This window comes from Malurus melanocephalus, unplaced genomic scaffold (assembly GCF_030028575.1).
Source record: "Malurus melanocephalus ecotype Western Australia unplaced genomic scaffold, MMel_1.1 scaffold_636, whole genome shotgun sequence".
In the NCBI taxonomy this organism is placed as follows: domain Eukaryota; kingdom Metazoa; phylum Chordata; class Aves; order Passeriformes; family Maluridae; genus Malurus; species Malurus melanocephalus.
In genome coordinates, this window is record NW_026623868.1 from 303057 (window position 1) to 314879 (window position 11823).

At 51.3% G+C, this 11823-nt stretch overlaps 1 protein-coding gene across 1 annotated transcript; it reads right to left on the reverse strand.

Moving 5' to 3' along the window:
* Positions 1 to 3852: 3852 nt before the first annotated feature.
* On the reverse strand, positions 3853 to 5708 carry RAX (retina and anterior neural fold homeobox). Its single transcript, XM_057383494.1, has 3 exons — positions 5441 to 5708; positions 5090 to 5319; positions 3853 to 4504 (listed from the first exon to the last, which is right to left on the reverse strand). The coding sequence occupies exons 1-3, from the start codon at positions 5706 to 5708 to the stop codon at positions 4052 to 4054; spliced, it is 951 nt and encodes a 316-aa protein (XP_057239477.1). The 3' UTR covers positions 3853 to 4051.
* Between the last annotated feature and the right edge of the window lie 6115 nt (positions 5709 to 11823).

The window sequence follows — 11823 nt, forward strand, 5'->3', positions numbered from 1 at the left end:
CCGGGACCGGCTGAGCCCCTGTCGTGAGGGGAGAGTCCCGGTGAGCGCGGCCCCGGCTGAACACCGCTGAGCTCCGGTGAGGCCCGAGACCGTGGCTGTTTCCCGTGTCTTAGCCGCTCCACAGTGCCCGGTTCTGCAATCCCAATATTAGTGCGGCAGAAATGTCATATGGCACAGGGATAAGTGGCAAATGTCAGCCAGTTTTGACATCATGCGCTGGCAGAACATACAGATGCTCAGAGAGGAGACACTGTATTAATTCGACCAGAGAAACTAGTAATGTCAGCGTCCTAGTCTAACCAGCTTTTCGTTTCACTGTCTTATGTTTATTCTACTATTTTTTCCTATGATAACATTTGGCGGTTGCGTACTCTGTAGCTGACAAACTACTGAAGGGAATTGACAAAGTCCCAAGGTTAATAACAATGACAACGGAGGATGCTGACTGCACAGAAAAGAGAACCTAAACACTGTAACTACAGGGAACCCGCTTGAATTAATGCTTGTTGGACTTCACAGTACGTCCCTAGAGACAAGGAAAAATGCAACCGGGATCTTTGAACAGTTACTTGAGATATGTCAATAGTAAGAAATTGAATGTCCATAATTGAGACGCCTGACAGATGTGGCTGGGGCAGATGGAAACAAGATCGTTCAACCTCCTGCACAGAGGAAGGGAACAGTATTGCTCTCGGTTCCAGCAGTTCGTATGAGAAATTTGAACTATGGCTGAGCAATGTGTGCTCTCATCTCACGGAGGCTGTGACTGCTGTGTCAGTGGTGCACACACAACAGCCAGCCTGCTGCTCCAGGGGAATGACAGGTTCCAACCCATCTGGCAGGGACTGAGGGTCCCTTCTGGACACAGAGACAGTGTTGTTTCACTGGGAAGTCATTGAAGAGAACTTCATGTCAAAACTCTGTTAGGCTTAAATAGGTCAGGTATCTGCTAGTTTTCTTGAATACTGACAGAACTTTGAGCAGGGATAGGAAGGAAAGGAGACCAGAATCCACTTTCTGCTAAGAAATGGTGCTATTGAGTTCCATCATGGCATTTTCCTCATGATTATTCATTCACTAGCAGTTCTTTATCTGTATTATTCTTCTTTAGAACATCAGATTTTTCAAAGAAGTCAAGTATGAACACTAATAATACTATCTTGCTAATACAGTTTAAGCAACAGAAGAAACAGACCACTCAGAAGGTCATGCTAATAGCCTTAGCAAAGTTAGAGTAAAGAAGTGGTTAAGGATCTAGATGATTTAATCCAGTTTTAAGAAAAGGTTTTACAGTGAGCAATTAGATGCTGTTTAAGGAATTAATCACTAATGGGTCATTAACTCTGACTGCTATTGTACAGTTAACAAGCCGAGGCAGGATTATTAGACTCAGCACCCAATTAAGGAGGAGAAGATATTTACAACAAAATGAACAAATGCGCTTTTCAAATGGAATGGGACAATTTAAAAGAAAGTGTAGGAACACAGAAAACTAGAAAGGGTCGAATAAAGATGTGAGTTTGCATTTTCCTCTGTCCCTACACASTTATGTGTAGCTGGTAAAATACTCATTTTTAGCAATAAATATACATCTTTCCTTGAAGGACATGACTGCACACAGTTGATCCTTTACAGGGTTCACATGTACATGGTTTACGAAAGACCTGTTTAATATGCCGATAAAAGAACAACCACCATAGCGTGACATAGTCTTTATTTGCTTGTAGGTGCTGGATCAGAACCTTATTAAAAGTGAGCAGGATTCTTCAGCTGCTATTTCTGCTGTCCTGTCATTGTGGTTTCATCTACTGCCAGTCTCTGACTATCTCAAGTAACCAAGCATCAGTGCTGGTGACAGCTGATCAGGAAGTCAACGGCTTCTTTCCAATGTGTTCACAGGATACAGAAAAACTATAGGTAAGAGGGAGGGAGGGAGGGTAGTAATGCCAGAATGTGGAAAAACACTATTGAAATCTTGGGGAGTTGCTCATTAAGCATGAACAATAAGCACAGGTAAGAACTTCTGGGCAGCAATTAAATGTGCTCACCTGCAGGAGGGTTTTCAGCTTYGGAACCGCAGCTGGACTGCAGCCAAGTAATGACAAGTCGGTAGAAAGAGTTGGTAGAAGGAGTTTGCAGAGCCTGTGCAGTCAATCATTAGTGTGTCTGTTGCTGACACAGGCCAGGCTGTGCAGGCACTTCTCAAGCACACCAAGAGAAATCCTTCTCTTGCAGCACCACCTTCTTACAACTCCAGTATCACTGGGGATGCAAGCAAAGCTCACCTGTGCTCAATCACTAGAATAAGACGTAAAAATTGAGGCAATAGAATTTGTGTTCTTCTCACCCCAGAAGATTACTCAAGTGTCCTTACTAGAAGTAAGCAAAATACCTCCCAACAGCAATAGCACTTCCTTTCCTGGCAGCACTTCTCTCTTTGCCAAGGAAGCAAAGAGCACTGTCAAGTACAGAACTCACTAGGGGGGTCTCCCCCAGGARGGCTCCATTCCCCTGGAATTCAGGGGGGACCACTCACTGGGCTTCCCTACATGCCCTGGACCAGCACAGCTCAGGCAAGGGAAGCTGGGGGTCCTGAACACAGTCTGTGCTCTGGTCCAGAGAAGCAGGTTGGATCTGCAGAGAGGCTGGAGACAGAGGAAAAGGCATTTGAAAACAAGAGGGATTCCTATTATTATCTGTTAAAGAAGCTCTCCATACAATAGATGTGGGCTGCTGTGGAGAAGACTGTGAAGAGATGTTTAGAAACTGCTGTCTAAGGTGAAAAAGCTCTCTGAAGTGAAGCTGAACAAAGCTGACATACTTGTTTCTGACAGAACTCTTAAAAGATATGCACAGATTGTGAAAATATAATTAGACGCCAGCCTTTGTCTGGCCACAACGAGTGGGAAATGGTGAAAGGAGAGGTCTCCCAGTCTGCATTGAATCATCCCCAGGACACAATGAGGGCACTTGTGCATCCTTCTCTCTTCCCTAATGAGAAACGTTAATTGCCACAACCTCCGAATGTGTAGAGCACCCCATGCCCAGCAGAAGAGAAGGGTTGTTTCATTACAGCTTCTCAGCCCCATTACAGGCAGTAACAGAGATAATGAAAAATAAAGATGCCGCAGTTTTAGTTTCGGCAGCCTGGAGATGGTCACTGGGCAGGCAGGGGAGTGGGCATGGCCCAGCTCTTTGCCAGCCTCCGGGGGCTGTGCCAGGCAGCCAGAGTGGGTAGGATGAGCCTGCTAGGCCCCAGCTAGGTGTCAGTGCCCAACCAGTGACAGTCAGCCCCTGTGGCAGCTGGGCTGCGAGGGCTGGGGGCCCTGGGGCACCTGCTGTTCCCCTTCTCTGCAGAGGACTGGCACTGACTCCAGCCTGCAAAGCCCACCCAAGCCTGACACTGCTCCACAAACGCAGCTGTAGGAGTGCTGTGCTTGGCCCAAGGACGGACAGGGCTCTGGCCCCTCTCTGCCCTCTCTCACCCAGGCACACTGTCTGTCATAGGGCTRCAGACCCCAATGCCACAGCCGGTTTAAGCAGGGTTCTGTTGCCGGAAGAAGACAGAGAAGAGCCCACAGCCAGGCATCTTCCACCCCTCTGTGCATCACATGCAGTGGAGAATCCGGCCTAAGAAGCCCATTTAAGTGAAGAAACACGATGCACAGCCTCCATGCAGATGGTGCCATTTAATGGTGCAAAAGCAGAAAGCCCTCCCCAGGTACGGCGGTACTGGATCCCAGCCACCTTACACAGCTCTTTGCCCTACTGCAGCTTTTATTGCAACTAAAGCATCCAGCCAAGGAGGGAGAGCAAAAAGATTGTTCTTCCTAAGCTACGATCAGCCTCCTACGATCAGCTTGTGGAGAAGGGAATTAAAAGGACCACAAAATACAAAAGCAAGTCAAGGCGTGGAGGAAAGGCTGACTGCTGCAAGGGACAGCCTTCCTGTGCCTGGCCATCTGGGGCAGCCAAGGCAGGGTAAGCATGTCCCTCCGGCGTTCTGGGACGTGCTTTCCCCATGACTTTCTCCCAGATGCCGAGAGGGAGTTCAGATTGTCTGCCAAGGTTTGCTCATGGACTGGATATGCTCCTTGGCCTTCAGCCGCAGGGCAGCAATGCTGGTGTTGCGTGGGTCTGCCTCATCCAAAGGGAGCTTGTCCACAAAGGTGGCCCCACACTGGTAAGGCGGCGGCGGCCCCATGGCCCCCAGGGGCTGCAGTGTGTGGGTCACTGCTGGAGAGTTCAGGAAGGGTGGTGGCGTGTAGCTGCCAGGCAGGCTCTGCGGTGAGGCCACAAAGCCAGGCAGGGTCTGGAGGGCTGTGCTGCTGGGCACTGGCGGGCTGAGCCACGTTTCCAGGGGCAGGCTGCTGCTCAGAGGACCCATGGGTGTTGGCTGCGGTGAGCGGTTGAAGGAGAGAATGGGCGAGTCCTGCAGCTTCATGGAGGTCACCTCCAGTTTCTCCTGTCGTCTCCATTTAGCCCGTCTGTTCTGAAACCAAACCTGCAAGCACAGCTGTATTAGCCAGGCTTGCCCCTGGGTGCAGCCGCACACACGAAACAGAGTGAGGGAAATACATCGTGCCCTGCCATGACGAGCCAAGGCAGAAGGGAATTTGGGAGACTCGGGTGGTTTCCCACGACCTGAAACCCACCTCTCGGTGGAAAATAGTCCCGCAGCGGAGCTGGCCTGCCCATCCACCTGCTGCCGCCCTGGCACACAGCGGGTCCGGCAGCCCCGGGCTGGGATACGCTACTTCAAGGGCAGCGGCACCGACGACGGGGCTGCCGGATACAAACTGGCGCCGAAACCCGCGCTGTCCCGCCGGACCGCGGCGGTGCAGAAGCCGTGCCCAGGGCTCCAGCAGGATCCCGCGGGGCGGCTCAGCAGTGCACCGGCCGGGGCGAATGTGGCCGGAGCCCTGACGAGGTTACGGGCCCGCGCGCCGTATCGGGGCTGCTCCGGCCGCCGCTAACCCGACCCGGGTTGAAGCGCCGAGGCGCATCGGGCCATGCGGCGTGTGGCTTCCCGGCGCCGGGGGCCGTCGGGGTCGGGCCGTCACGGAGGCCGGGCCGGCCCGGGCATTACCTGGACGCGGACCTCGGGTAGATTGACCTTCATGGCCAACTCCTCGCGGCTGTACACGTCGGGGTAGTGGGACTTCTCAAAGGCACGCTCCAGCTCATGAAGCTGGTACGTGGTGAAGGTGGTGCGGTTTCGCCGGTGTTTCTTCTTGGGCTGTTCCTCATCCGACGGCTTCCCCTCACCGCTGCTGCCAGCGGGCAGCTCGGGGCTGGCGCTGCCGGGACAGTACGGCTCTGCGTAGGGGGAGACAGGGGGATCACCGGCGGATCTCGTCGCGGGGCTCGCTCGAGGGCGCGGGCGAGCGGCGCCCACCCGCCCGCCCCCCGACGCCCGGCTTTCGACCACAGCGCTCACCTTGTAAGCGCTCGGCGCGGTCCTGGGGCTCGTCCGGCGGCGGCTCTCCGGGCATCTTGGGCAGGCAGTGCCGGGGCCCCCGCCGGTCCGCCTCCTTGGCGCTGCCGTCGGGCGGGAAGGCGCCCAGCAGCCCGTCTTCCTTGGTGAACCCCAGGATTGCCTCGATGCTGTGCAGCCTCGACGGGTTCCCCCCGGGACTCCGAGCCGCCGGGGCAGCCAGCGAGAAGGCGCCCTCGGCCATGGCGAGTGGGGCGCCGGGCGGGTGCATGAGGCGGCCGGCCAGGGGCTCCGCCGCGGCGCTGCGGTCTCACCCGGCACCCAGGCGGCTCGGGCAGGTCTGGCACAGTGTCGCCGGGCGGGCTGGCCTCCTTGGGGCGGGGGAGGAGTGCCGGGGGGCGGTAGGAGAGGGGAAGGCGAGGCCCCTGCGCCTCTTAGGAACGGAGGGGGAGGCAGGGCATCCCCCGGCCCCCGCGGGCCGCCCCGCCCCGCCGGCCCCGGCCTCAGACGGTGCCGGGAGATGCCATCCGGGGTCCCCGAGGCGGGGCGGCCCTCGCTGCAGCGGGGGGCTGGCCTGGGCTGGGCGTCGTGGCCGGAGCCGCGGGCCAGGGGCAGCTCTGTCGGAAACCGCGCTGGGACGGGCGGCGAGAGGCGCGCCGGGCAGAGGGGGACGGACGTGGGACAGCGGGAGCCGCGGGAGCCGCTGCCAGGGGCGCGGTAAAGGGAACTCTGGGGAAGGGGTGGAAACTCAGGGTGCCGGGCCGGAGGGCAGAGGGTCCCCGGCGTGGCCTCGCCGCGTTTCTCTTGCCCGACGATTGCAGCTCACATCGCTCCCCGACGGTTTTCACGTCCGTCGGTTTCACCACGGCCGCTGGAAAGCCGCCCCACCGGACGATCCGCGGCCCCGGACTGCAGTAAATGCCGGCGCGCTGCCCTGCTCTCGCTTGCCTCCAAACACACTTCAAAGACCGGGTGCTTCTGGGCAGGATGGACACAGGAGAGGGGCTCAGACTTTCAGACTTCATAAGCTCGAGGAAACTCTAATCAATATTTGTGAGGAAGTTTTCCACTTTTTCTGTTATACGACAGAGCCTGTGAGACGAGCTGATTCTGTGACCCTGCGCTCAACAATGCTAGTGGGGCTGGGACGGGGGGGCGGGCAATGAGCAGGGCATGGCTTCATGGGGTATGTACAAAATGGTTTTGGACGTGAGGGAAGCAGCCAGATCGCACACATTTCTTTGTACTTAACTTGGTGGAAGAAGTGGACACACCACAGTCCCAACCAGGTAACAGCATCCCATCTCCTGCATCAATATTTTTCCTGCTTTTCTCTTTCAGTCACTTTATCACTTTTCGCATTGGCACTTCGCAGTTCCACTGAGACACCAGCTACGTTTTGTCTCAGCTGGATTAAATGACAAACCCAGTAATATTCAGAGCAGTTCTCAGCCTACATTTAGCTTTGAAGACGCTTCCATTTGAAGCCTGAGGAGAGTGTATGTTAATGGAAAACACTGCTGCTACTGCTTGTTCTTCCAGATATATTAGATAAACTATTAAGTATGGCCTCTCAATAGATCATATTTTTTTCTTCCCCTCTTGCCCCAACAGGGCTGCATATCATGTAGATTTTCTCAGAGAAATCACTAGAAAGATTGGCAGTGCTCTGTTCTGCCAGTGTCTGCATCTTTTGCAGGTTTGTGGTCTGATGTCCCAAACTTAGGAGAGTTGCCCACACTTTTAGGAGTGCACGGGTTTTCCTTGCTCCAGGTGAGGTTTGTCTTCACTGGTGGTTTGAGGCTGAAAGAACTCAGCCATCCATTGGCACAGAGGGAAGAGGCCAACAGCAGAGATGAGACAAGTTTAGCGTGGCTTTTGCGCATGATATAAAAAGCAAGTCAATGCCGTTTTAGGGGCATTGGAGGGTACTCAAAGCAATCAGCCAGGGCCCATTGTGTTCCTTGTATCTACATGTGTGTTTCCCAGGAACTCTATTAGTGAAGATGAATGAACTGTGCTGTGTCCGTAATTTCTTCTAAATTGAAGCTGGAGTTTTACAGCACTCAAAAACGAGCACAAAACATACCTACCCCTCTAGAGGCCCTGGGCAAATTTGGGAATAATTTTTGCTTGTTGTAACAAAGATAGGAAGGTGAGACAGAGGAAAAACCCTTTAGTCAGGGTCATAAAGGGCACTGGATCCTGGAACAGATGCTGCTTTTAGGGTACTTGTCAAAGTGGTCAGCTGCAGGGTCTAGGCTCATTTTTTTTTGCTGTTAATCCCCATGTGAATATGCAGCAAAAAAGCCTTACACCCCTGAAGCAGGGTGCTTGAGTCCCACACAGAACACACAAGACCTTCCTCCCTAACAGGGAAAGATTCTCTTTCCTCAGCAGTAGATCACTACACTTGTATTTTCCATATGGAGCTACATTTGTCACTATAGAATCTTTCTTGCAAGGGAGTGAAATTGTTGAAAGAGGAAGCCACTTCCTTGGTCCCAGTGTGAAACAATACCTGAAAAAAACACCCACCATAACCCCGTAGCAGAGGAGAGAGAGCTCTGACACTTCCAGCTCCACATCTCTCTTTTCTCTCTTGCCATGCTAGAGGCACAGATTGTGTGTCTTGACAAGCCCATGAGGCATCGAGTGCCTGTCACGGAGGGAGGAAGTCTGATTACTTAGGGGATTTTGAATGGCAAAGAACAGTAACTGAACATTTCCCTTTGCGTCTGATGTCCTGGCTGTCAGTTGAATCCCTTGCTGCCACAGCGGCCTCTGCAACGTGTGTCATATTAGTATTGTCATATCAGAATGTATGAATCACAGCTTTGCAAAGGCCATTGATCTTTGGAAATTTACAGAGGCAACTAGAATCAAATTTGAGAGTATTAGGGGATGAAATGGGCAGGGTTGGTACATACCTTTCCAAGAGATGCCCCAATTCTATCACCTCTTTTTTATAAACTTTTTATTTTTTTTAATTTTTTTTTTGCTATGTATTATTACAATTTCTGCTGAAGCTAGGCATGGAAACTCAAGGTGGACAATCTGTAAAGTGCAGCTGTTTACTGTACCTCCTTTCTGTACAAGCATAGTGAAGACTAAAGGGGAATGGTTTTCATCCCATTGTTGCTGTTGAGACATACACGTGGGACATGATTTCACATAATGAAATCAGCATCATAAAATGCCACAGATTCTTCCTTCCTTTTCTCCTGCCTTCTCTTTATGTCAAGCTGAAATAATTACTGCCTTGCAGAGCAGAGATTTGAAGCTGAAGTCACACTGCAGGTGAAAAATCACACTCTGGACCAAAGATGTGCATTAGGGAGGACCTCCCTGAAGGATAAATGGGGCTTCCAAGGTCAGACTATGAATCAACTGGTGGTAAGCAAGGAATAGGAGAAAATATTCACCCAGAGGGAACTTGTATCCTTCACGCTCTGTATCAGCCAATAGATTGTTAAAAAYAACAACAACAAATAAAAAGGCTTTGCTTTTTTCGTCCCCAGGAATTCCTAAATGTGCAGTTTCAGAATCTTGAAAGCACAGTGCATGAGGAAATGGCTGCCTCCTCCTGTCACTGCATTGCTCACACCTTCCTTGTTTTACTGCTGAGATTTCTCTTGATGTGCCTGGGAGAGTCAGTTGTGTATTCTCCACTGCTCCCAGGGTCCTATCTGGCACCCAGGAATTGCACAGAGAGCCTGCAGTCCTGCTGTCTGTCTGGGCTGTTGTGTATGGAATAGGCTCTGGGAGCCAGGCAGCCCTTTCTGGTGGGAGCACCACAGGCTGTGTGCGAGGGCTCTGGCGTTTAGGCTTGCCATGCACAGAGGAAGGGARGAGAGGTTCATGCTCTAAGGCTATATTAATGCAATCCTCCTTTACTTGTTTTCCAATTAGCCTAATTGAATTCAGATTGCTTAAAAGTGGGCACTAGCGACATTTATCTTGATGGGATGACCATCCTGAGCTCCAGCGATCCTATTAACTCTAAGAACCCAAATCCTAGGTAGGGTCCATCCAGCAGTAGCTCCCATGTGACCTAACAGTTTAATCTCCTCCTGAGAAAGACATGCAGACGCACAGACATGGCCTTGTGCATTCTCACACGTGCATAGCTGCATGCACACATGTACATGTGTATTTGTGCACTGATATGGATAGCAGCATTCCCAGACACATATGCCAGTACATGTGCATGTGTACACACATGCAGTGGCTSCCCTGTGACCGTCCCCAGAGCTAAGCACCTCAAGAGGTGCATGTAACTGGGGTGGCCCTGCCACCTCCTACCCATGTRCGTCCCCAGACCTGCTGCTGGAGACTGAATACAGGAACAGCCGTGCTGCAGGGGTGAGCCCTTCAGGTGCTGCCAGGAGCCGGCAGCCTCTTCTGGCAGGCTAAGGATCAGGCTCCTGTTGAGGGCAGCACAGATCTGCAGCCCTGCCCCAGCTCTGCCACTCCAGACTGAGTGTGGGAGCCTCTAGTCTGATGGTGGTGCTTAAGGCAGCCCGCTCCCCTGCCAGCAGCACTTCACAGGGGCTGGGCCATCCCACGCCGGCCCCAGGCCACCTCCCAATCCCGCTTGTCTCTGCCAGCCCTGACTTTTTTTTGGAATCGTATTAATCACTTGTTTGATGATTCTGACTGTACTTTCTTCTTTGACCCTTTAAACTGTGAAAATGCTGATCCTGTATCTGCTGATGAATTTAATTAGATCCTTTAAACCACCAGATGCTTTCAGTAAGATTTTCAGGGTGTCCCAGACACATTTTTATTCAAAGGTCAAAACAAGCCTTAGGCTTGTTTATTTTGGTGTTTTATAGATAGGATAATTCAGTCTGTAACACAACAGTGTGAAGATACCAGCCAGATTTATACCAACGCAGAGGGAAATGCTTTGAGTCTCACAAACCACAGGCTGGTTGAGCTGAGCTGATGATAAATGTAAAGACCTCCTAAAAGATGCCACTTGTCTTTCCACATAGACAGTTAAATTCCATGGTGACACATGAGAGCAGGATCCCRAGAGGAAGAAATGGGATCAGAAGTCTTGCTGTTTTAGGCAAAGTAGCTCTGATGCTAGAGAGACCTGGCAAAGATAGGTTTTGTTTTTTTTAAATAAATGTTGTATGAGAGCAATTTAATGTACCAGAACCTCCTCTGGAAAAAGCAAGGAAGGTCAAAACTTTGTGCTTCTTAGGTAAGAAAGAAATGAGCAGGAAGAAAATGCATATTTTCTTGATGCTGCAATGGGGAATATATTGGATAACAGATTTTCAAGCAAATCTGTGCAGTTTATATTTGGAGAGTGATTGATGAAAGAACTTTCCCAAGCTGAATTTGGAAGAAGGAATCTTCAGCTTTTACTGTTAGCAAACTGGCCATGTTCAGGGAAACTAGAAACTACCTCCAAGAACATTTCAGCATACTGTTGGGAGGAGTTTTTAGAAAGTGCTTGTGTAGTGAGCAGAAACATTAGGGAAAAACTGGCAATCAACTCCAAATGTGATAAAGCACTCTAGTAGAAAATAGGTAAAAGACATACAAATAAATGTATTTGTCAAATCAATGTAACTTGCCTTAATCAAACACGATCCATATGTGATGATCACACAAACCTGAACACTGCCCTCTCTGTCTTTTGCAGCCATGGAGGCGGGCACCACTGTGACTGTCAGTGATAATGAGCTTTTTAAAGGTAGCAGCTTTTCTCTGGCCTTTTTCTATGTCAGGGTGTCTGTGCCAGTGCTGCATCAGGAGGCGATAGGTTGCCCACCTTGGCATCCAGCAGCTCTTGGAACAGGAAGGGCAGGAACCTCTCTCCCTTGCCTTGTTCTGCCTCAAAGCAGAGGTAACTGCCAAAAGGAGAATTTGGCCTTCTTTCCAAATGACCAATAAAACACTGCAGGCAAAACACAGGCTCATATCCTCCATGAGATATTGTGTCTGTCTGTGCCTTGTCACTGTCTCAGTGTAGCTGTGTGTGACTGTTGTCCCCCTCCGCAGGGAGAGGGACTGTCCTAGGCAAGTGTGGGAAGATGCTCTGTGCTGCTCAGGCTTGGTGGGCTGCCTGCTGCAACCATTGCTTTGCCTGTAGAACCTGTATTATCCAGACTTTTCCTGTACTATTCCTGGGCACAGATCATCTGTGATGGTGACGGGACCTTTCAGGATCCATGGGATGACCTAGATTCTCTCCATAAAGTCCTGTAAGTCCCTGGGGCTTGGCAGGGCAACCACTGTTCTGTGGGACTGGAGGACACAACACAAATCATGCAATGGGGGCTCAGCATGGAGTGTGCTGCAAGTGTGTCTTGTGCACTTCACAGACCGATGTCTGAGGCCAGGATGAGGAGGGGAGGGGAGGGGAG